Source organism: Primulina tabacum, chromosome 8 (genome assembly GCF_025594145.1).
Source record: "Primulina tabacum isolate GXHZ01 chromosome 8, ASM2559414v2, whole genome shotgun sequence".
NCBI classification, from domain to species: Eukaryota; Viridiplantae; Streptophyta; class Magnoliopsida; order Lamiales; family Gesneriaceae; genus Primulina; species Primulina tabacum.
The window spans coordinates 3,800,379-3,824,734 of record NC_134557.1 but is presented as its reverse complement, the minus strand read 5'-3'; the positions used below and the strand labels follow the sequence as shown (position 1 = coordinate 3,824,734).

The window sequence follows — 24,356 nt, the reverse complement described above, 5'->3', positions numbered from 1 at the left end:
AAGCTTTAGAAAGTATCCCTCTTTTTCTCATGCATGAATGTTACACGTAAATATGAACGTGAAAACTTTTCGTGAGACAAGTAGCGCCCAACTTTGCGAACGAGTTGAATTCGACTAATTAATTAAAATGTTTCACGAAGACTTTATAAAGAAGGGTTTTGAATTGTAGCCTCTTTAAATGTCGATTCGGTGTCCAAATTGACAGATTCAAAAAGGCCACGATTTTCTTCGAATGAGTCCGACCGAGAATGGATCCAACTTTCGAATGTGAAATTAGGACTTCGAATTGTTGCTTTGTTTTAAGCATTTCAGCAGCCAAGAAAGACGTCTAGACCGGCAGTTCGGTTGGTTGACAAGTGGGGGGTAGTCACCATTGCTCTTTCTTCCTTTTGAATTGAATTTTTTGTTCAAATCTCTGTATTGTTTTCAAAATATCGAAGGTCGGCTCGGGAATAAATAGGTGATGTGTTGTGTTACTGTTCGGACAATAATGGTTTAGGGTGTGAATAGGTCTACTTGAAAAGGTGTTTGTTAGGCTTATGATGTTTTACAGTAATGGAGGCACAATGTTTTAGAAGAAATTATAAAATATGGAAAAAAATTATTATTTTTTATTTTCATAAATCAGAGAGAAATAACTTCAAATTATTCTTAAAAAAAAAAGAGAGGAAATAATTCAAATTCTCCATGCATTTTTGTATATTTTCTTTAGTTTCTATCTTGTACACAATAGTTGATTCTTTTAATAAATAAAGTGAAAATTATATTAAAACCATCAATAAATAAAAATATAAAGTGAAAATAAATATTTTAAGATTGAGATAAGCATGCACTGCAACCAAAGGAATTGGGAAACAGATTTGGGCTTTCTGAATGAGTCCAATTCAAACCAAACCCATCACATGAGATTGGGCCAATGTAATTTCGAGTCCAACAACGTCTTTCTGGCAATAAAGAAGTAGAATTCGATAACATCATAATGATGAAGGCGATGACAAATCCATCGGCCCTTGAAGTCCATAGTCAATCTAAGTGTAACCTAAATTTTGTATTTAATATTTAATATAAAATGTATATATAATTTGTAAGAATAACTTTTCTCATATTATATATATGACAATTAAAAAAAAGTAAGAATGAAATTTTATACTTTTTATAATGATTTTTTTTTATTATTATTGATACGGCTCCGTTCATAATCATGAATTAATTGAAAGTTGAGTTGGATCTATTCAATAATAAAAGAAACTTTTACAACACCTATTTTTTTATTCACATTATTTAGTCGTTGTGTAATTTAAGAATCGAAGAGTCTCCTACGATGACTCGAATCTATGTGTTTGTGAGCTGATACAAAAAACATGTGTGCAGCAATCTTTGAGTATTTGTCGCCGGACCTCCCGATGAGCATACGAGAAGAAACGATACGATTATCAACTATACAACTTATTATCAATTGAATATATTATATATGGAGATATAACTATTTGTGTAGTTTAGATAGATCATTAAACAAGTTATTACTTAATTTGATTCGTGAACTTTAATGCATACTAATTACTATGCACACGCAGTGCGTGTGTGTATAGTTTTTTTTATAATTACCGATGGACTAAAGTAAAATTAGACAAACTATCAATGGACTAAAATGCTATTTGAATTGTTGAAAAAAATAAAAATAAAAGTGTTTGTTAAAATTAAAACAAAAAACAAAAGTGGGATATTGGTATCACATAAAGGCAAAGTTGGAAGAAAATTTGGTGTCCATTTTTGTCTCTATTAGGTTCAACTTTTGTAATATATGCGTGTGTATTTAGTCTTTTTTATCATTATCAATGGACTAACGTGAAATTTGACAAATTATGGAAGGACTAAATTGATATTTGAATTGTTGAAATAAAAAAAATAAAAATAAAAATATGTTGAAATTTAAAAAGAAAAACAAAAATATAATATTAATATTATATAAGGGTAAAGTTGGGAAAAATTGTTGGTATACTTCTTAGATGGTTATTATCATATCTTCAATTTTAATAAAATAGAATATTCGAATTTTTTAATATTATTCAATTTTGATTTATTTATGATAATTTGATGGACATTTTTGTAAGTTATCCGGAGTTTAACTTAGAATTAGGGTTCAATCAAACTCCAAGCCCAAATAGAAGCCCAATCTCATGCCCAACCAACTAAAAGTATTGGTTGGAGCTATGGCATATTTACATACAATTAATGATGTATAATTATATTCAAATATATAGTTTCTTCACTGTATTTAATAAACTCTATTACTAATATATTTTTATTTAATGTGTATAATTATATTCAATTTGTTTTGTCAATATCACTAAAGAATGATCTATTATGAAATTTGTTTGGAAAATAATTTATTTTCCTAATAGTATTTTATGCGAAAAAATAGTGTGAATTATGTAATTGAGACAAATAAAGTATTAATAATTAATTTCATACAAGGACTTAGGCGATATATATATATATATGTATATATAAATATATATATATTAGTTTTAAATATATTTATTTGAACTTTTAGTTCTCAAAATAATTTTATGCAAATCATATATTATAATGATACGATATTTTGTACAAATACGTATTCTATCTGAGATTTTTCTGTGACACAAACTTGATCTTCAACTGCCACCGTCCGATCAAACATTCCCCAATAACCCAAAGAACGATCACGGTACTAAAAAATTGGTATACAGAAACTTTCAGAAACGCAAAATCGCCATAGAACGATGTCATCTGATAGCAACACTTCATCGCCTCCGGCGGCTGTGGATTCCACGCCGTTGCTCGATGACCAGACCTTCCGCACTCGCCCCCGCTTCCTCCGCCGTCCTCCAAGCCTCCGCGGCGCTGCTCGCTTCCTCCGGAGGGCCAGCAGCCGCAGCCGCGTCATGCGTGAGCCGTCCGTTCGTGTGCGTGAAGCTGCTGCCGAGCAAATCGAAGAACGGCAGAGCGATTGGGCTTACTCTAAGCCGATAGTGATATTGGACCTTATTTGGAACCTCGTTTTCGTGACTGTCTCGATTTCGGTGCTGATTATGACACGCTATGAGATGCCGTCGATGCCACTGAGGCTGTGGATTGTCGGCTACGCTCTGCAGTGCATTCTGCATATGGTGTGCGTCTGGACGGAGTATAAGAAGAGGTATTCGCAGCGGAATTCGGAGGGGAGTGATAGGGGGCAATTTAGGTATACTCGTAATTTCTCGAATTTGAGCTCCGGAAGTGATGATGCGGAGTCTGGTGATTACGATACTGGCCGCCGGCAAAGTGATGATGACACTAGGTACTCGGGGGGCTTTTGTGGTTTGGTTGTTATATTTTTTGTTGAAATTTTATTAGGTCTTTCAATTTAAATTGAGAAACATATCAATTTAGTGTATGTAGTTAGTAATATTTCACATGTCACGTCTGTATAAATATCTAGGACTGGTTCAAAAGTGTAGTTTTGAGCTGTGGAATTGTATATGGCGCACATGGGAAAATGATTATAGACTCGATCTAACTGAATATAGTTCTGCAAGAGACTTAAAATTGTTTGGTAGGAGATAAATTGTTGTATGCTGCAGCTAATGTTAGGTGGATTTTGGTGAGGATTTTTTACTTGACTGAATAGTAACGATGAAGCTTTTGCATAAATTGCTTGGAATAGGAAATTTGGTGATTTGAATTCATCTCATTTGTTGACGCAAATGGAGAACTTTTGCTGCAGTCCGATATGTTTTTCAACCCTTTTAATACTGCGGCAATTACTTTCTTTCGGTTGTTGCAATTGGTGATCTAGTTCTTGTTAAATTTCAAGAATAAACTCTGCCTTTTCCACTCATCTAAAGCCATTAGCTGAATAAATTTTCCTAAACATTTCTTATTTTCATTGTTCTGAATTCTTATGTGGGGTTGCTTATGTAAAGTGATACGACTCCAGAGAATGCATATTTCCACCTCAAGTGCCCCCCTTATTTTCTCTTTTCCAATCTTTTCCGCTTTTGAATAGAGTGGTCATGATTTTATTCAAACAGCACCAGGGCTGCACAGGCTTATATTATCAGCACGTTATATTGATTTTCCTTTTATTCATTTGTCTTTTTCCTTTCTTGACAGAGTTTTAGTTTAATTTTCCAATTAAATATAAAACACCGGCAAGCATTAGATTGAAAGTCATGTTTAATGTCCGGCCTTGAGAAATTTGGTTAATATGATTTCTTGATGTTTCTTTTGGCAGTGTGGCTAAACATCTGGAGTCTGCAAATACCATGTTTTCATTCATTTGGTGGATAATTGGGTTCTATTGGGTTTCTGCGGGTGGGCAAAGCTTGACTGCTGAATCGCCTCAGCTTTACTGGTTTGTGCTAGTAAATCTAGATGGATTGATGCTGTTAGCAACCTTTCAAATACATTTTTGTTTCAATATAACTACATGAGTATGGCCGATTATTGATTTCTGTTGCAGGCTTTGTATTACATTTTTGGCCTTTGATGTGTTCTTCGTTGTTATTTGTGTTGCTGTGGCATGTGTCATTGGAATTGCTGTTTGCTGCTGTCTACCCTGTATTATAGCAATCTTATATGCAGTAGCAGATCAGGTAACTGACAGTTGAATAATTTATACAGCTAACTTCTTGTTTCAGTTGGTACTTTGAGTTGTATCCTTCCTGTTTTTACTATTAGAATATGTTTGATTTGGTTGGTAGCTTTAACGGATAATAAAGTGATTATCACGAGTCTTTTGACTAACTTGGGATGTATATTTCCTACTTGTCATCTCCCTAGGCGGGGACATAACAATGATTTGCCTTTGTCTGCTTGGCAATTCTGTTGTTACTAGCATACATTTTGTATAGAAAGAGTAATGATAACCATTTTTATGATAAAACCACAGCGTTATTGCTATCCTACAAATTTTTTGTAGTTGCTAGTAGTTACTCTAGGTTGACCATGTATGATTCCAAATAATGATTACAAAACTGAAAAAAAAGGGGGTGTGGTATGTTGTCAACGATTAAGAGGTTAAGTACGCCTATGATTTTGTTAACAGTTGACTTATCCTGCACACTCTGATCAGAATAGAGTTAAAAACTAATGTTCAGCCATCTGCCTCCCCTACGTATTATATTTTTGAAATATTTTGCCTGTTTTATCTTCTTTGACTAATTGATCTTTTATCAAATTAGACAACGCTTAATCAGACTTGTTCATACATACTTCGACATAGAGGAAGGGAATTTCTTATTGATTTACAAAAACAGTGAAACTATTCTTGTAAATGACCTTGGAAGCATTCTAAAACCAAGTTCTAGGTGAAGCAGTGGTGCTGTCCGATGTTTTTCACTTGATTTTCGTAGTTTCTAATTTTGCAAGTTGATTTGCGATAACGCTGATTCCATGATATGATGAGATGCATGCTGGTAAACCTAGGAAAGAACTGATTTCCAAAGCTGTCCATTCACTGCAGTAAGCGATTTTTTTTTTTTTACGTTTTTGTTTCTTGCTTTATGGCTACAGGAAGGAGCTACTAAAGAAGACATTGAGAGACTACCTAAATACAAATTCAGGAAAATTGGTGATTTTGAGAAGCAAAATGGAGAAATACAAGAATCATTTGGAGGGATAATGACTGAATGTGAAACTGATTCCCCCTCAGAGCACGTTCTTCCTCTAGAGGATGCGGTAGGTCCGGCTGTACTGTCTGTACTTCTGTCTACAATTTTGTGAATTCAATCAAAATCTTCTGCGTGTCCTTAATCTTTGAGATTCCTCTTTTGTTGGGTTGCAGGAATGCTGTATTTGCCTAAGTTCCTATGACGATGGTACTGAACTGCGTGAACTCCCTTGTCGCCACCATTTTCACACAGCCTGCATCGACAAGTGGTTGTACATGAATGCCACCTGTCCTCTATGCAAGTTCAATATACTGAAAAACAGTAACCAAAGCGGCAGTGAAGAAGTATGATCGATAAAAGGATTAACCAATCATCCAGGATGCTCTGAGTGTTTTATCCAGCTTTGAGGAGGCAATGACTGTTTGTTTGTATATATGTTTTTTTAAAAAATAATATTATTAAGGAACTTCTTGTTTCTCTGTCACTTCAGAAATGGAGTCGATACTCGAAACTACTATCGTATTCCGAAATGTATGATTTGTATGTAATGTTACTCCTGTTTTTGTGTTGTTAAAGGGAAATTACATGATACTGTTGCATATGAACTTTGGATTATCGACAACGATCACATGTTAGAATGATGATATATGAACGTGGAAGTGTTAACGTGGTTCAAAATCAAAATCTAAGTTATGATAATGGGATAAGAAGTTGGCCACACGCGGGTGGTTGGTTAAAATCGCGTTTGGCGAGTTGACGTGTTATGTATAAATCGAGTGTCGGTAAAAAAATCTTTGCAGAGGACCCATTCCTTCGCGTCGGCGCAGCTGTTATCTTTGCAGCCATTATTTTGGTAACACAAACCAAAATTGAACACCAACGATCATCCTGGGGAAGGTGCTTTGGATTTTGCTTCGGGTCTTGCGATATGCAGAGGAAAAAAACTCTTGAATAATGTATTTATATTGAGTCAATTTACACTATTAAATAATAGAGGTTTTTTAAAAAATTATGAACCCCTCGTGAAAATGTATCTGAGTTGGTGACTTTCTTGTCTCTTAATAGGCACGACCCTTTGTATTTTGATGGAAAATTACAGATTTTATATTGTATATCTATCTCTTTGTTGTTTTGGTATTTATCTTATTAAATTATAGTTTTAGAGTGTTATTTTTATTTTTATTATTTTAATTTTTTTCAATTTTCAGATAACTTCGACGCAATGTTCGTAGAGTCATATTAGTTAACTCAAATTAAAATAACTAAAATCATCCAAAATTTAAAGATTAAAACTTAACTTAGGTCATCTCCAACCCATATCCTCTATTTTTCATCCTCTATCCTCCAAAATAGAGATCCGTGATCTCTATTTTTAAAAATCTTTTCCAACCCATATCCTCTAAAAATATTACAAAATACTTCATTTCTTTTTTTTTCATTTTCAAAAACATACACATATAATTATATAATTACATAATGTATTATACGACCGAACTTAATTAATTCGATAAACATAATACAATAAAACATGTATTAAACTCAATTTATTTAAAATAATACATTTTTTTTTGACATGACAAACATAAACGACAAGATACAACATTCATAATATAAACATAAAATATAAATCACGACAAATATAAACGACACATATGGTTTAAAGAACAACACATAAATTGACCATTAAAAATACTAATATTCCGAAGTACTATACTCCTCCCACAAATGGTCAATAATAAAACAATTAAAATAAATTAACTAAGTATAAAATTATTTAACATTAAAATTAATTAAATAAATAATTTGAAATATAATAATATAAAATAGAGCAAAACAAATACATAAAAATACGAAAGAACTATTTTACAATTGTTATGATGGCATTTCAGTAACTTGGTGAAATCTCCATATTGATCTTCAAATGAATAACGATCTTCCAAAAATGGAGGATCACTATTGCAATCTCCAAAATGGAGATTGCATTTGGAGTTGGGTTGGAGTACCAACCCATACTCTATTTTGGAGATTTTCTCCAAAATAAAGATGGGTTGGGATATAATAATTTTATTATAAATATAATGAAATCTAAATATAAAGTATGAATAATAATAGCTATGAGAATTTAAAAACGCACTCAATTTAGTTTTTATTGAAAGTAATTGTAAATAACGAATCTACTTAATTTATTTTTAAAAAGAAGAATATTTTCAATTAAGAGAATAAAATAGTTTTCGCACGTTTCAATGAGTGAAAGGAGTGGTTCTGGTCTTCGACAAGTCCTGCCTCTATAGCTCTTTTATCGGGATTTTTGTTGGAGAAAATATTTTTTTTTTCCTCGTGCAAAATTGGATCAATTTTATTTATACAAACTTATATATGAATAATTTTATTAAATTAAGCTCAAAATTATAAGAGTAAGTCTATTGTAAAACGGTCTCACTTATCTTTATTCGTGAGACGGATAAATCCGACTCATATTTAAAAAATATATATATTTTTCATGGATGACCCAAAATAGAAGATCTGTCTCATCAAATTAACTCATGAAACCGTCTCATGAGTTTATGTGAAATTAAAATGATTTATTAAAGTTTTGGCTACTAAGCTTTAATGTATATAATAGATTGTGTAGAGATATAAGTGTACTTTTCTTTTTTATGATGAATTAAAATAAAAATATTAGAAGATAATTATATATATTATCTAAATACGAGTTATGGTTTCCAGATCCACACGTTATCACGAAGCGAAACTGAAAGATTCTCTCAAGGAAAAGAGCGTGTATATCAGGAACTCGTTCTTAAGGCGTATTTAATAGGTTTCGGGTTATTGAGCTGTAATATATCTAATACGTCGTGAGCCTTTAATGTGTATAGACATAAGTGTAATTTCATTTTTATGATGACATAAAACAGAAATACAAGAAGATAATAATATATATTATTTATAGGTAATAGTCACCAAATCACGCGGCATCTTGTTCCCTATTTTCTCAAAAAAAAAAAAAAAGACTGTGTAGATCTGAAAGATCGAGACATGTTTTAAAAAATTCATGATTATGATTTTAGATGTTAAGTTTTCAATTAAATTCTTAATAATTTAACATTATAAATTATGTGATTTATGAATTTTTTCCAATAAAAACGTCCGAGAATAATAAATAAAGGATACCTTTAGAAGCAAAGACATCATAAAGCTCGTTGAAAGTTCACACTAATCTATTTTATAATTTATTTTAGTTATCAGTTTAATCAATTTATGTTTCCCCGATCTATATGTTTTGTAAACATTTTATTTTCTTTATTCTTTTTTTCAGGGAACAAAACGATTCCATTAGCAAGAAACAAGATCTTTTAAGTTATCTAAAATCAATTTCTTGTTTATATTAATAAATTTTCTCTTTGAAATTTAACAATAAAAAATGAAATTTTTAGACATAAATCTATCTTCATTCATCATTTTATATTAGCTATGCACATGGTTTATTAAATGCTAGTGCCAACGATAAGATACGCGATTTGATTGTAAAGATTTGGTTGATTTGAGTAAATCCCTAACAGAGCTCATGAAGTTATATTCGCAGTTCATCTATACTTTAAATACTATTAAATTTGAGGAATTAATTTGGTGTCATGACACGTAGAAAAAATTATCAATATTTATGATTTTTAATAATAAAAAAATATAACTATTATAGCATTTATATTCATTAATTTATAATACTATATCGGTCTTGTCCAAATCAAGCCGCAATATTCGGTCAAATCTTCTCCAAATTCAACTTATTATATCATTTTTAACACAAAAATTTATTATAAAATTCCATAAACTTACAAATATATGAGATTAACATATTTCGTTAAAAAAAGAAAGAAAGAATGAAGTTGGCTTTTTATAAGCTAGATTAGATTTTTCATGCACATTGTTTTTTTATGTTAAATATTTTTTCATTAGATATTATATTAAAATCAAGAATCTAAAGATAATTTTAATTTTTGTAATCGATTAATATGATTATTTAAGTAGGATAATACAAAAAGATTTTTAAAACTGATGATGCTTTCTACCAAAACAAAATTTTATGATGTTTTTAATTTTTTTAAAAATATAATAATAATTTTGTTATTACATCGTAATGCTATATTTTAACCCACGGCCACTCATCTATTAGCGTACTTCACTGTGGCAGCATGGATAATCACGTTGTTGTTCCCCGTATGTTAATGGCATGCAACCACGTGGACACGTATTCAAGCTCTTCATATTATCACACAAATTTGCGTGACACCGTGTTACGAGTCGATTTCATAAGATAATTTTTTCTTTTAAAATTATTCATAAAAAAATATTATTTTTATTTATCAAGATTGACTCGACTCACTTCAATAAAATCGTCTCACAAAAAACCTACTCTTATTATTATTACGACAAAGTAAATATATGTTTTTAAGAATCTTTTATTTTTAGTTAACATGAATCAAATTACTTATAAAATGAATTAATTAGCTCCAACTAAAATTAAAATTTTTTTTGATAGGTTTGGTAATATAGAAATCGTAATATATGATATTTATTTTTTATTTTAATATAAATCACAATAAGTACAAAAAAAAAAAATTCAAGTCCCAAATAATTTTTTTGTAAAAAAATCAACTAACAACGATGCTATTAAGTATTAAAATTAAGTGATTACATATAATGATTACTATGTTATTTATCAAAGACAAAAACTTGTGTGAGACGGTATCACGAGTCGTATTTTATGAGACAGATCTCTTATTTACGTCATTCATAAAAAATGTTATTTTTATGATAAGAATATTACTTTTTTTATTGTGAATATCGGTATAGTTGACCCGTCTCACAGATAAAGATTCGTGAGATCGTCAACTTCTGTTTATCAATATGTATTTTATGAGGATATGATTATTTGATATTAAAATTCAATTAGAGTCGAGACACCCAATTATTGCAAATTGTCAATTTATATATACACTTCTCAGCCAAACAAAAATCTAATCATTTCATCTATGGCGGAGAACTCAAACAAGAAGTAAGTAACCAAATGAATTAACGCCATCTCCAGCATTCTTTAACCTTCCGTTGATCCATGCTACTGCAGGTATGCTGTGGTTACTGGCGCCAACAGAGGGATTGGATTTGAGATCTGCAGGCAGTTGGCGTCTATAGGGATCACTGTAGTGTTGACGGCTAGAGATGAGAAAAGGGGACTCGAAGCTGTTGAAAAGCTGAATGAAGAATCCGGGCTTTCTGCTTTCGTGATTTTTCATCAGCTCGATGTGATGGATTCGGAAAGCGTTGCTTCGCTTGCTGAATTTGTAAAGTCTCAATTCGGAAAGCTTGATATTCTGGTATATCGGGTTTCCATGAAAAAGATATGCAGGAAAAAAATAATATATTTTAATAAATAAATTAGGATGGCTGCAGGTGAACAATGCAGGGATTCTTGGAGCCATAGTCGATGGGGATACTTTCCGGGCTGCAATCAAGGCCGTCCGCGCCGGGGTCCGTTTGTTTCCTCCTTCCTGTGTCCCGTTTCGTATTATTCACTGAAAACAGGGGATTCGATAAAAGAGAACTACTTCGATAGCTTTTGTAAAAATAAATTATGTCTTCTAACCCATGAGTTACCTCTGAAGATAGAGTTTGTGTGTTGTGAGATGCTCCACATCTCTCTGTGTATATATTATAATATAATACAACTTTTCATAAGAAATCAAGAAACTGAAAAAGGAGGTTTCCCACGTATATCATCTCTTGATTTCATTCATATGTTGCCCCTGACTCCGTTTTATAATTATGGGAATGAATTGTGCAGACAGACAGAGCGAAAATCAATTGGAATGCCAAATCTTCTATGACTTGTGATCTGGCCATGGAAGCTCTTCAAACAAATTACTATGGTGCAAAAAGGACCACTGAAGCTCTGCTTCCCCTTCTCCAGTCTTCTCCTTCGCCAAGAATCGTTAACGTTTCGTCTTCAATGGGCAAGTTAAAGGTGCGAAAACTATTGTTCAAATAGCCGACCGTCGAACAAGACTTCATTAAACGCGTCATTCAGCTAAAATATTGTATAGATTACTGATTCAAACACATCATTGTTGTTTCAGAGCATACCGAATGAATGGGCTAAAGGGGTACTCAACGATGCTGAAAATCTTACAGAAGAGAGGATCGACCGAGTATTGGGCGAATTCTTGAAAAGTTTGAAGGAGGGGTCATTAGAAGCTAAAGGCTGGCCGCAATTTCTCGGTGCTTACATTTTGTCGAAAGCAGCCATGGGTGCATATACGAGGATTTTAGCTAGAAAGTACCCAAGTTTTCGGATAAATTGCTTGTGTCCGGGATTCGTCTCGACAGAGCTTAACTTCAATACTGGCATATTGACGATCGAAGAGGGTGCGGAAGGCCCGGTGATGCTGGCGCTGTTGCCCGATGATGGCCCGTCTGGCTTGTTCTTTCTCCGCAAAGAAGTGTCGTCTTTCGAAGAATGATTCTCTATATTTGGATGTTTACTTATATTTTTTTTTAGAAAGGTGTATTTTTAAACGTTGAATAAGATAATTCCATGGGATGTGTCATGTACGTGAAAATAATCCATTGAAACGTAGTATTTGTTCCAAAAAAAAACTTAATATTTGTGATATTAGATTTTAAAATTTGATTAGGTATCTCGTGTGACGGTCTCACGAATTTATATATGATACATGTCGATTTAGTCCATATCTAGAAAAGAAAGTAATATTTTGTGACTAAACAAATATTTTTCATAGGTCGAATAAGACAAGAGATTGATATCGTAAAATTGATATGTGAATGACAGAGATAGATATGTTAAATTATCATTATCACCTTCCTATTGATGTTGATATTAACTTTATATTTTGAAAATTGACCGTAGATTTATTAACGTTTTATTTTGAAAAATGTTCCATTCCGATGTACTGAAACACATTAAGGATTATTTACTTAAAAAAATTTACATTGGAGATTATTATTTTTCAAAATAGAAAATTGAGGACCGAAAATTCTAATTCCCCTTTTTAAGATTTAAATTGTACAATTAGTTAGGAGTGGAAAAAATACTGAAAATTTCGATATACCGCACATATCATATCGACACATACCGAAATTAACGGTATATCGAAATTTTCGGTTCGTACTATATCGAAAGTTTCGGTACGATATGCTGTATAGATTTTAAATGTTTTCGGTATTTTGGTCACTTATAAATTAGGGCATTTAAGATTTCAATTTCTATTTTGTTGTATAGGACTTTATACTTTAATCTAACAATTTATATTTTGTTGTGTTGGGCTTCAGACTTTAATCCAAATTGGTATTTCAATTTGTACTTGTTGATCATTTTGCGTTGCAAGAGTACGGAAAAGTTTTTTTTTTTGTACATATAATTTTGGTATCAATTTTAATTTACCGATACCGTGTCCAAATTTTGGTATACCAATATTTCGACAAGATATCAGTATAAATTTATTAATTACCGAATTTCGGTATAGTATCGGCATCCGATATTCCAAGATTGTATTTTTCGGTACGATATACGATTTAGAAAACCCATTATACCGTACCGAACCACCCATATAATTAGTAGTGATCACTTTTGATGCATAGAAATTCATTTTTACAATTGATTTAGAAATATTTTATTTTAATTTTTAATACTTAAAACTGAAAATTTTGAGATAAAATTATATGACCAAAAATATATTTCTCCTCATAAAATTAAGAACTAATTGTACCATATACCTTTGTTCTCCTTTAAGCAAATCACACGCGAAGCACGCATATTGCTATAACCTATTTTCAATTGAGGTTCAAGTTTTTGAAGTATTTGTTGCAACTTATTTCATGTTCGTGGTTGAGTTATATATTATTGTAGAAAAAATAAACGTAAAGTTGAAATGCTTTCATTTCAGAATTGAATCGACTATTTCCAGGCCGCAATAGCTCACCCTTTAAACTAATTTTATAAATTTTGACATAGTAAATGTATCAGAGCAACTTGAACAAAAAAGGAGGAGTCGCAATTGGTGTTTTTGGAGGTTTTGATCTTATTAAAATATCATAGCAACTTGCAGGTTATTCCACAAGGCTGGGACAAGACATATTGCCCGAGACACCTTAATGAAATTCACTTCTTTGGAGACAAAGACATGGTTGGTTTGGAAATATTTTTTTCATGTCTATCTTAATTGTCCTAGTTGTAGAACTAATCCACAATAGAATTTGTTTTCTCATACCAGTAAATCGAACGCGTGTGGCATGCTGATACGGTTAGAATTTTCCAGTTGAAGATGCAATGAATACAAGTTAGATTTGTATGAATTGAAAAATTCAGTGTTGAAATTATGATAATCTTATTAATCCTTTCTTTTTTCCTTAAAAAAGTTTATTGAGTAATGATTGAAATTTGACAACGTTAATTTTATTTTTTCTTTGTTCTTAGTAATGATGAAATTATAATCAAATTCATCCTGTTGGTTAGTATCAGTATTTGATCTTTTTTTGCTCCTTTTATCAACTTCTTAACCATTTTGGTTGTTTAATTTTATTTTGGGAAGTGGATCAACCAACCCATTTGAGTGGTTCGTGGCGAACTTCTGGCTATTCAAGAAGATATTATTCTCCTGCATGACAAAAGCTTTAATGATGTTCAAGTTGCAACCGACTCCTTATTGGCAGTGCAAGCAGTCACTACCACTCAGAATGATATTAGTTATACGAGCCTCTGCGCGGCAGATATTAGAGAACGTATGAGTGAATCTGGGTTATCTGAGCTTATTCATGTTCGTCGTACGGCAAATAATGTAACCCATAACATTGCTCATTTTGCTTTTGATTCTCTTTCACCCTTTGTTTAGGTTGAATGATGATTTTTCTTCTTGGTTAGTTAAGCTTGTAATGGATGATAAAAATCAATCAAATAACAAGTTTTATCAAAAAGGAAATGTGAATGGAAAGACGTGTATCAAACATATCAACGATTTGATTTAGTCGCACACATTAACAAAAGCATGATAACACTAATTTAACACTACTGAAGGATGGAAAGTAACAAATATAAAATGCACAAATACATTTGGTTAAATCCATGTTGATGTTATAATTCATCTTCGAAGAGTTTGTGGCAACCTATTCATGTCATGCCTCCACATTAACATCATGCTTGGTGTCTCTTTGAGATTAAATTTTATATTTATTGTAGAAAATTACATGTAAAGTTGAAAATTTTTCGTTTCAAAAATTGAATGGACTATTTCCCAGCTGCAATAGGTCGTCCTTTCAACTAATTTTATAGATTTATCCAAAGATTGAAATTTGCCTTAACCAAACTGCACTGCTTTAATGGTAAGGACATGCATAGTAATATACCAACCCAGTTCTGCAGAAACGGAAGAATCTCAGTCAGATCGATGAGAAGGAATATGCCCTTGTATGATCATAGATGTCATTTGAAGTTGTTAGCTCTCTTTGCTGCGACAAGGGTGTTTAAGATAAGCATAGCTATAGTCATAGGGCCAACTCCCCCAGGAACAGGGGTTATAGCAGAAGCCATCTGGCTTGCCTCCTCATAACAAACATCTCCAACAAGTCGATAACCTCGAGGGCTCGTAGCATCCTGTAGCATGAGAAGGCACTGATATTGTTATAATTCATCATGTATGAGGTAACAAGAAAAGATGATTGTCAGTCGTCAGTCATCACTGTCTCGGCCTGACGCACTATGGGACGAGTTTAACAAAAAAAAAACTGAGAAAATATGCGCACCTCAACTGGATTTATTCCAACATCAATGACAACAGAGCCAGGCTTGATCCAGCTACCCCTCACCATGTTTGGCTGCCCCACAGCTGAGATAACGATGTCTGCTTCTCTTGTGATCTCCTCTGGGTTTTTTGTTCTTGAATGGACAATAGTGACTGTGGCATCTTCCCTCTGCCAGAAGAACAAGCTAGAAAATTCTAAATAGGACAACAAAATGCATTAAACTGCTCAATATACTTGAGGATCATCATACTTGCAATAAGAGGGCAGCAGGCATCCCGACAATATTACTCCTGCCAATTACAACCGCCCTCTTCCCCTTGATCACAACACCATATCTACGCAATAACTCTATACATCCTTTGGGAGTACAAGGAACAAATAATGGCTCTCGACCTCTCATGGCTAGATGACCAATATTAAGAGGGTTGAATCCATCGACATCTTTCTTAATACAAACAGCATTCAAGACATTCTGCTCATTCATATGCTGCAGAAAGAACATACCCGCAAAATTAAAAATCATCCCCATGATTGGAAACTATTAAAATGAAAGTTGCTGTCATTAGATGAACTCACAGTCACAGGATATTCTATTGCACTAGGGATTTAAGGTTCTATCGATTTGTGGCCCCAAGGGAGTAGTCTGATTAATCTACACAAAATTCATTCACATGTTTTTGCATGTATCCTCTTGCTATATATGACGAGTGTTCATAAGCACAATTTTCAGCAACGTAGAGTGTAACCGAAAGTCGAATACTCAGATATAGGAGGCTTACAGAAGGTAGAGGCAACTGAACAAGGATACCATGAACCGAAGGATCATCATTGAAGCCTGAGATATACTTGAGCACTTCTTGTTCCGAGGAGTCTTCAGCCAAATGCACTTCAAATGACTTGATCCCAACAGATTCACATGATTTCTTCTTGTTGCGCACATAAGTAGCAGAATCCTTCCTGTCCCCGACGAGAATGACTGCCAGTCCAGGAACGACCCCTATGGAATCTTTCATCCTAGATATCTCAATAGCAATTTCATCTCTGATTTCTTTGGCAACTGATTTTCCATCAATGATCTTCGCAGAAGCCGTGATGGTTGCAGCTGCAGAACCCGCCGAATGAGAAAGATAAGACCACACTGAGAATTATCAAAATGAAATACAAAAACTTGCAGACAGAAATTAGAAACACAGTTTAACACATGCAGACCAACTTTATAAACCCATTTTTTATTCCACAGTTGCCAAACTACACATTTTAAATAAAGTACACAAAAAATCATAGTCGTTACAGTTTGGGATTGTCTCTGGCTCCGGGACGAGCTCATTTGGTATGGGCAAGCCAATTTAATTTTTTCATACGACGGAAAGTTGATTTTTTGAATAATGGAACTCATTTATAGCACAGTCATTGTCGGAGCCAGCCAGCCATGGACTGCCCTTTAAAATAATTGATCAAGAAAAAGTTGATAAGGAATAATCATTCATCACAACATTGTGGGCTTACTCTTCGCAAAACCAGAGAGGGAACACCGTGAGGCGGTGATACACGCATTCGTATTGATCGTTCTTACACTCTTAAAGGCGGAGGGCCGTCGAGTCGAGGCCACCTGAAGAGCAGTGATTCGGAACACTCTTTTGGCCACTTGATTGCAGCAATCGGTGGTGGAGCTGAAAGCGGTGGACGCTGATGTAGTGGCGGCAGCGGCCATTACGAGACCGATAATGTGGAGCCTATTTTCAGCCCTGTGCTAGCTTGCTATGAGTATCGACGGCACGCACCGAGACCGGTGATCATAGCTAGGGTTTTAGTAGTCGTGTTTGAAACACAGCACTTTCACTTTTAAGGAAAAAGCGTGTTGAATGAAAAATGGAAAAGAAAGAAAAAGGCGCACTCAAAGTGCAGCCACTAAATCACACAACCAAAAGTCGAGATTTTGTCCGTCTCCCCCAAATTCGATTGAGGTTATAAATGAGTAGGTTTTTTACGAGATGATTTTATAAATTTTTATTTCTGAGACGAGTCAATTTTACCGATATTCACAATAAAAAATAATATTTTTAGTATAAAAAATAATACTTTTTCATTGATGACCAAAATAAGAGATCCATATTACAAAATACGATCTGTGAGACAGTCTCACACAAGTTTTTACCTAAATCATTATATATAATATCACAAAAATTTTTGTGTGATATATTCACGAATCAATTTTATGAGATATATATCTTATTTGTGTCATAAATTAAAAAATATTATTTTTTATGACAAAATTATTACTTATTATTATTATAAATATGAATAGAGTTGTCTCGTCTCACAAATAAACAAAAAACCTAGTAATGTATTACTTACGTGTATAAATTTATCGTCTAAATATTTTCAGATCGCAAAAATATTTCTATAACACATATATATTTATACATGTAGATATATGTTTGGCGGATAAATGAGAAAAATTAGAAACAGAAAAGAAAAACAAGTGATTGTTTGGAGGAAATTTCATAGTACCGGTGAATAGTATATTGGAAGCTCCCTTAAATTTGATTTTAGTTTTTAAAATTATAGGTTTTTAGAAGATATCCCAATTAAATGTTCTTATGCAAATGTATCACAAAGCGTGTTATATATAACAAATTGTACAGAAATCTCCCAATACAAATAAAGAATACAAATTCTTGAGCACTATGACAGATTTGAAATAGTGCATGATTAACCTGATCATGATAAAATACAATACAACATAATCTGTCAAAATTCAAGAATTAAATACAAAGGTGAAAAGAAACATGTAAAGTTTCATGATTTAAAACAAAAACCGCAAAAAACACATTATATTTAAAATTTTACTAAGATTGTTCTTGTGCCTTCTCGGATTCTGATTCATGTTCAGATTTCGCATCACTCTCTTCCTCCTTTGGCTTGTTGTCGTGGGCGGCCTCAGCCTCGGACTCCACGAGCTCTACACCACTCTTTTTATTCGTGGCAGCATTTATGACATGTTGGTAGTTTCCTTTCTCCATGAATAACTGTTGAAAATGGACCTTGCAGTATAAGATCCCATCCAATGCAGCATAGGACGAGTGCGTGAGAGGACAACCTCCATGTGCACACTTGAAGCATGACTTGTGAAAGGATTCTCCCTCCATTGTCATCTGCTTGAGGTTAAATGGATTCAATCCATGATTAACATCTTTTACATATTTTTCTTTTTACAAAATTAGATTGTTTATTTTTTGAAATAAACTTATTAAATTACTCGCCTTCTCCAGGGGGTAAACAACTTTATTACAAGCTGGACATTTATCTACAGTCCCAGAGAACATGGCAGAGACCTTGCTAGACACCCTTGTCTGCATAAATTCAAACAAGAATTGGAAAATATCAAGTTTTCATTAAAACAATATATCTTTTATTACAGTGTTTGCCATTTGAAAGCATTTCAATGACTGCAGAGAGACTAACGGAGGAAGATAAAAGGCATACCAGCGAATTTTCTCTCTCAGGTTTTGCTGCTGAAAAATTGATTAAATATCAAAAGAAAAATTATGTGTCTGAAAAGTAATAAAGTAGCAACTAAAAGGGTAAATAGATTTCAAAACAAGGTATATTACAAGTTTGAAAATTCTTGCTAAAGTTTCCAGACTCCTTGAAAAGTTGTTCAAAATGTGGCTTGCAGTACAGAACTCCATCCATTGAAGAGTAGTTGCTCATCTGCAGCATAACATTGCAAGATAAGATGGTACATCTATTGAACCATACAACAAAAACATTAGCTATAGAGCTTCTGAAGCAACAGATCGACCCCCGTTAAAATGAGAAGCAAACCAATGCGCAAGTCGCCCATCTAAAATCATATCGTTTCTATGTTTATATAGCCCTATTTGTTGCAAATCCTAAGGTTCAGAACTGAATCACATTGAGCAAAACAATGACAAAAGAACCATAAAATACCACGGTTCATGTTAAAACTTAATGCAACACAAACATAATCTAAGGAAATATCAGAATTCAGAATGCAAAGAATATGCAAAAAAAAAAAGATGGAGATAAGAGAAACACAAGGGCGAATGCACATTTACATGTACCGTTAGAACCACCCAACAAGAACCAATAAAAGCAATCACCTTTTCTTGCCCTTTGGATAAAAACTTAAGATCCATCAATTCACGCAAACATTACAAGAAACAGGATATTTGGAAATAAGATCACATACCACAAGAGTTCCTTTGCAGTGGCTGCATTTGAAACACGATTTATGGTAAATTGCTCCATCCGTAGTCAACAAATCAATGAAATAAACCGTCTTTTCACAAGCCTTGCACTTATCCAAAGTTCCTGTAAATGCTGCCATTTTTTTGCCTTTCCTCCCTTTCTTCTCAGAATCTCTATATTCAAACTTCTGGTAAATAGGCCAAAGATTAAGGGAAAAGCAATTTTACACCTCTCGTCTCCACAAACACTCTTTACTTTAAGTTTTTTTTAGCGATTTTATATCGGCCCAACAATATAAATTTTCAGTACTTTTTCACAATAAATGAAAAGGTTTGAAAATCTACTATGGAACCGATGATTCTTGGATGAGTGATTGAAGATCCCATTGTTATGAGGCAGTGGGGGATTATTAATGGGGTGAAAAAATATGTGGAATCCGACTAAAATGGAGGGAAAATAGCTGATTTCTTTACTTCTTTGGTGGAAAAATATGTGGGATGAAAAGTATTTACCTTTTGTGGACCACGGAAGTTATGTTAGTTAGAAATGGTTTGTTGTCATTTTTTTTACCTCTTTTTTTCATGCATTCAAAGATGTCTTCCTTTCCTTGAGAAACTACGGCGGAATTTCAATGGCCTGGAAATTCAAGATTTTGGGTGGGGGATAAATAATTTGTGTATTAATTTTGGTTCCAACAGATAAGATTAATATCTGCGGAAAAATTAATTTTATGAACATTGAAATAAATCATTGGTGGATAGTGCTGAAATTCTTAAAAAAAGTTAATTTAATTTAAAGATTAAAGATGTCAAATGGTACGAGTCCGCCTCTAACAAGAAAAAATATTAATTTCTTATATATTTTTGAGTTGAGAAAAAATTATTATAATTGAGCACAGGGACGGATCCAGGAATAAAAGTTTGGGGGGGCTTGAAGTCAATATGATAAGTTATATATTATTAAAAAAAAATTTACATTATATCGTTCAACGAAGTTGTGCCCTACGAGATTTTAAAACATAAAATTTATCAATAATAGAATTTACATCAATATGTTTAGCTAAATCTCGTTCAATATAGAGTGTCAAACAATCGGCAAGAAAGTCATCCTCCATTTTATTGCGAAGTGCCGTCTTCACATGCTTCATTGCTGAAAAAGCCCGCTCAGTAGTGGCAGTAGACACAGGTAATGTCAAAACAAGATGAATCAATCTAGTCAACATAACATAAACACTTGACCGTCCACTCTTGGTCAATTGCTGACACAACTCAACAAGTGTAGAAACCTTTAAATTCTGCATCACATCAAGTTTATAATGTATCAATTCATACTCCAAAGCAACAATTTTTTGATCTGTGAAATCTCCAGGATAAAACTTCTTCGCAAGCTTGCAAATATCATCACTGTTAAATGAGTCAAATGAATTTTTAGGATCTAAAGCTGTACTAAGAGAAAGAAGTTCCACCGATGACTCATTGAACCGAGTATTTAACTCCATCAAAATGAAATCTATTGCTGCATTAAAAACATCAAAGTGGTAATGATGTTCTATTGTAGTTTGCCGACATGAACGTCCAATCTTATATAGACAATCAAGGTCAGGTACATCAATTTCATTTCTTGAGCAAAAAACTTTAACTTCCTGAAGAAATTCATTCCACCCACATTCTCTAAATTCTTGAAGGCAAGTTTTGGTAGTAGTGGCAAATGTGATAGCAGTCAAAATGTCTTGAGATTTTCTTTGAAGAATTTGACAAAGAGTATCTGTTGTTCTCATAATTTTATGCATTAAGTGCAAAATAAACACAAATTCAAAGCTTGCCATGTTTCTGTAAATCCCCCGAACTTTAGCCTTAACTCTTCCATTTGGAGAATAATCACTGAGAACTTCAAAAACTTTGCAAGTTGCAGTGTACATACCTATCAAGCTTTTTACTGAATCATAGTGAGAACTCCAACGAGTAGCTCCTGCTCGTTGCAAATTACCAATCTGGTTTGCACCACTTCCAGAATCACGTTCTCCAATTGACAACATATACTCAATTTCATTTCTCTGTGCAGTATGTAATTCAACAATGCGCTTAGTAGAAGAAGTGACAATATTAACAATATTGTCCAAATGAGAAAAGAATTCCCAAATAACACTAACATCCTTAGCTGCAGAAACCAATGTCAGTTGTAAACGATGTGCAAAACAGTGGACATAGTATGCATAGGGACAATCTTTGAGAAATAATGCTTGAAGTCCATTCCACGCTCCACACATATTGCTAGCACCATCATATCCTTGGCCTCTGATTTTCTTAACATGGAGATCATGATGAACAAGAACATTTCATATCTCATTTTTCAAATTCATTGAGGTAGTGTCACTAACACTTTTGATGGCAAAAAATCTTTCTGTCAAATTCCCATGATTGTTCACAAACCTCAATATAATGGCCATTTGCTCTCGTTTAGATATATCTCGGGCTTCATCAACAAGAATACAGAAGTATTTATCTCCAACTTCTTCACGAACCATCTGTCGTACTCTATTGGCCATAATATGTAAAATCTCTTTCTGAATTTCTGGAGCGATATATTGGGCATTTTTTGGAGCATTCTCAAGCACGACTTCATCAATTTCTATATTCATTTTTGCAAAAGCCTTCACCAATTCAAGAAAATTTCCACGATTAGATGAAGATAGAGATTCATCGTTACTTCTAAAAGCATAACCTTGAAGTGCTAGCCAACGAACAGCTACAATTGAGGTGCTCAAACGCAGACGATTTTTCTCTTTTTTCTCTTTAGATTGTGCATGCATCACTTTATCAATATGTTGTGAGGGCCTCATCAAATTTTCAGCCCTTCTCTCACACATAGTATGAGGTGAAGAAGCTGCAGAACCAATATGGGCAAGAAAAGCACATGTTTTTCCTTGGTTTACCCTTTTCCAATTGTCAAATCCTTCATTGACCAATGCCGAGATATTAGATGAATTAACATCATTCAGGAAAAGAAAACAATAGAAACAATATGCCTTATTTGTTGAAGGCGAATACTCCAACCAATAAAATTTCTGAAACCATTTTTTCTGAAAACGACGATTCTGGCTTCCAAATTTTGTACCTGGATACTCCAACATATCTGGTTGATAAGGCCCCATATTTAGATATGAACGTCTTATCTCATCTCGTACATTAACATGATATTCACATATCTGTTTTCTTTTTCCTGGATCTCGTTCAATAAAAGTAGACGAAGACTGATGATCGTCTCTAGGAGAGGAACATGAAGGAATTTGGATATTGGGAAATAGAAGACTTTCACTGGATTGATGTTGCATTGTAAGGACCGTAGGAATTGAAGTATCTTCACTAGCTTGACGATCTCTCTTCTTAAAGAAAGAGGATATCAATGTTTTTCCTTTCTTTGTAGCAGATTGATATTCCATTTTGAAATAGTTCAATTTATAATCCTAAACAAGAATAAAATAATTATTAACCAAATAAACAAGTAATAGTCACTCAACAACTCAACAACAAACAATCAAGAAACCACAAATCACACACAGAGAAGCTATAAAAAACAAAATAAAAAATGTATAGCCGATTCTTACCTGGATTGTTGCCTTGCCGATGAGCAATTCGATTTCTTCGGGAGTCCGCAATTCTATTCTGTCGCTAAAGGGCTTGGGACTTGGGAGAGAAATTTTGTAGAATTGAGGTGGGGCGGATCAGAGGATAAATTTGGTCTCATCCTTGTAAATGGACGGGACTTGATTGGACTAAGACATTGATGTACGACGGTTTTTGAAACAACCGACGGTTTTTCAAAAAACAGTCGCTATTGCGACTGTTTGAATAAACCGTCACTAGTAGCGACGGTGCAATTAAAACCGTCGCCGATCCAGATCGGCGGCGGTTTTACTAAAACCGTCGCAAATATTAGCGACGGTTTTTGAAAAATCGTCGCTAAATTATTAAAAAAGTGGGCTGGGCTACAGCCCAGTACAAGCCCTAGAATACATCCGTATCTGATTGAGCATCGAATTTAAAATATCATAAATTAAAGATGTTGATGTTACACACCCCAGCTTGATAATCCATCCATGTTGGGTGCATATTTCATATGTACATTTTTTTTTTAGGGAGAAAATGTGCATATTTTTATATACACTATTACATAACTTTTTTTTTTTATCTTGCTTTTATATTTCCCAACACAAACCATACTTTTCATTCAACTCTTTGTTATTTCAAAAATATTTTGTAATTCTGTTATATTTTTTAGTTTTAATCCAATATATCAAATTTTAAAATATATAAAATTTTATCAAAATAATAATTTTATTTGATACAACTTTTTACACGGTATGACATTAACACATTATGCGATAGAGTATCCCAAAAGTTATTTCCCAAAATATCCAAAAATACTGAATAATATTGACATAATTTAAATATTTTTTTGAAGAAAAAGTTTAATATTTTATAAACTTATAGAACAAATAAATAAAGCATTTGTATTGTAAGTTTTGCTGGGGGATAAAAAAACAAAGACACTTTATCCAAAGCACATGTATGTGCAATCAGCACGACATATTTATTTGCAGTTAAATTAAGATAAAATTTGATGTGAGATGGTCTCATGGATCGTATTTTGTGAGATATATATCTTATTTGAGTCATTAATGAAAAAATATTATTTTTT

General features: G+C 33.2%; 5 protein-coding genes across 7 annotated transcripts; 2 read left to right on the top strand and 3 right to left on the bottom strand.

Annotated features, from left to right (window-relative positions):
* The first annotated feature begins 2,705 nt into the window (after positions 1 to 2,705).
* Positions 2,706 to 6,232, top strand: LOC142553073 (E3 ubiquitin-protein ligase At1g12760-like). Its single transcript, XM_075663067.1, has 5 exons — positions 2,706 to 3,319; positions 4,256 to 4,375; positions 4,484 to 4,616; positions 5,536 to 5,700; positions 5,807 to 6,232. The coding sequence occupies exons 1-5, from the start codon at positions 2,763 to 2,765 to the stop codon at positions 5,981 to 5,983; spliced, it is 1,152 nt and encodes a 383-aa protein (XP_075519182.1). The 5' UTR covers positions 2,706 to 2,762; the 3' UTR covers positions 5,984 to 6,232.
* Positions 6,233 to 10,591: 4,359 nt separating this feature from the next.
* LOC142553074 ((+)-neomenthol dehydrogenase-like) lies at positions 10,592 to 12,239 on the top strand. Its single transcript, XM_075663068.1, has 5 exons — positions 10,592 to 10,686; positions 10,756 to 11,005; positions 11,082 to 11,159; positions 11,473 to 11,652; positions 11,765 to 12,239. Exons 1-5 carry the CDS (start codon positions 10,664 to 10,666, stop codon positions 12,146 to 12,148), a joined length of 915 nt encoding a protein of 304 aa, XP_075519183.1. The 5' UTR covers positions 10,592 to 10,663; the 3' UTR covers positions 12,149 to 12,239.
* Positions 12,240 to 14,952: 2,713 nt separating this feature from the next.
* On the bottom strand, positions 14,953 to 17,300 carry LOC142553072 (bifunctional protein FolD 4, chloroplastic-like). Of its 2 annotated transcripts, none has more exons than XM_075663065.1 (5): positions 16,950 to 17,300; positions 16,223 to 16,581; positions 15,694 to 15,930; positions 15,444 to 15,611; positions 14,953 to 15,294 (listed from the first exon to the last, which is right to left on the bottom strand). In XM_075663065.1, the coding sequence occupies exons 1-5, from the start codon at positions 17,152 to 17,154 to the stop codon at positions 15,124 to 15,126; spliced, it is 1,140 nt and encodes a 379-aa protein (XP_075519180.1). In that variant the 5' UTR covers positions 17,155 to 17,300; the 3' UTR covers positions 14,953 to 15,123. The 2 variants fall into 2 exon arrangements, with proteins under 2 accessions (XP_075519180.1, XP_075519181.1); XM_075663066.1 differs by having other exon boundaries at positions 16,223 to 16,545; positions 16,950 to 17,297.
* A 780-nt stretch (positions 17,301 to 18,080) lies between these two features.
* LOC142553071 (LIM domain-containing protein PLIM2c-like) lies at positions 18,081 to 20,057 on the bottom strand. Of its 2 annotated transcripts, none has more exons than XM_075663063.1 (5): positions 19,660 to 20,057; positions 19,058 to 19,157; positions 18,930 to 18,955; positions 18,707 to 18,796; positions 18,081 to 18,598 (listed from the first exon to the last, which is right to left on the bottom strand). In XM_075663063.1, the coding sequence occupies exons 1-5, from the start codon at positions 19,795 to 19,797 to the stop codon at positions 18,293 to 18,295; spliced, it is 660 nt and encodes a 219-aa protein (XP_075519178.1). In that variant the 5' UTR covers positions 19,798 to 20,057; the 3' UTR covers positions 18,081 to 18,292. The 2 variants fall into 2 exon arrangements, with proteins under 2 accessions (XP_075519178.1, XP_075519177.1); XM_075663062.1 differs by having other exon boundaries at positions 18,930 to 18,958; positions 19,660 to 20,055.
* A 216-nt stretch (positions 20,058 to 20,273) lies between these two features.
* LOC142554305 (uncharacterized) lies at positions 20,274 to 21,924 on the bottom strand. The gene is made up of 2 exons (XM_075664990.1): positions 20,704 to 21,924; positions 20,274 to 20,369 (listed from the first exon to the last, which is right to left on the bottom strand). Exons 1-2 carry the CDS (start codon positions 21,922 to 21,924, stop codon positions 20,274 to 20,276), a joined length of 1,317 nt encoding a protein of 438 aa, XP_075521105.1.
* Between the last annotated feature and the right edge of the window lie 2,432 nt (positions 21,925 to 24,356).

Excerpts from the sequence above, each read along its gene's own strand:
- LOC142553073 (XM_075663067.1), top strand. The coding sequence starts at position 2,763 with ATGTCATCTGATAGCAACACTTCATCGCCTCCGGCGGCTGTGGATTCC. Across the intron at positions 4,376-4,483 it reads GAATCGCCTCAGCTTTACTG|GCTTTGTATTACATTTTTGG; the intron begins GTTTGTGCTAGT and ends TTTCTGTTGCAG. Across the intron at positions 4,617-5,535 it reads TATATGCAGTAGCAGATCAG|GAAGGAGCTACTAAAGAAGA; the intron begins GTAACTGACAGT and ends TTATGGCTACAG.
- LOC142553074 (XM_075663068.1), top strand. The coding sequence starts at position 10,664 with ATGGCGGAGAACTCAAACAAGAA. Across the intron at positions 11,006-11,081 it reads TCGGAAAGCTTGATATTCTG|GTGAACAATGCAGGGATTCT; the intron begins GTATATCGGGTT and ends GGATGGCTGCAG. Across the intron at positions 11,160-11,472 it reads TCAAGGCCGTCCGCGCCGGG|ACAGACAGAGCGAAAATCAA; the intron begins GTCCGTTTGTTT and ends TGAATTGTGCAG.
- LOC142553072 (XM_075663065.1), bottom strand. The coding sequence starts at position 17,154 with ATGGCCGCTGCCGCCACTACATCAGCGTCCACCGCTTTCAGCTCCACC. Across the intron at positions 15,931-16,222 it reads TTCAGTTGCCTCTACCTTCT|CATATGAATGAGCAGAATGT; the intron begins GTAAGCCTCCTA and ends TTCTTTCTGCAG. Across the intron at positions 15,612-15,693 it reads CTGCTGCCCTCTTATTGCAA|AGGGAAGATGCCACAGTCAC; the intron begins GTATGATGATCC and ends TTCTTCTGGCAG.
- LOC142553071 (XM_075663062.1), bottom strand. The coding sequence starts at position 19,797 with ATGGCAGCATTTACAGGAACTTTGGATAAGTGCAAGGCTTGTGAAAAG. Across the intron at positions 18,959-19,057 it reads TAGCAAGAATTTTCAAACTT|CAGCAAAACCTGAGAGAGAA; the intron begins GTAATATACCTT and ends TCAATTTTTCAG. Across the intron at positions 18,797-18,929 it reads CTGAGAGAGAAAATTCGCTG|ACAAGGGTGTCTAGCAAGGT; the intron begins GTATGCCTTTTA and ends GAATTTATGCAG.
- LOC142554305 (XM_075664990.1), bottom strand. The coding sequence starts at position 21,924 with ATGTGTGGAGCGTGGAATGGACTTCAAGCATTATTTCTCAAAGATTGT. Across the intron at positions 20,370-20,703 it reads ATTTAGCTAAACATATTGAT|ATATTAATCTTATCTGTTGG; the intron begins GTAAATTCTATT and ends ATTTTTCCGCAG.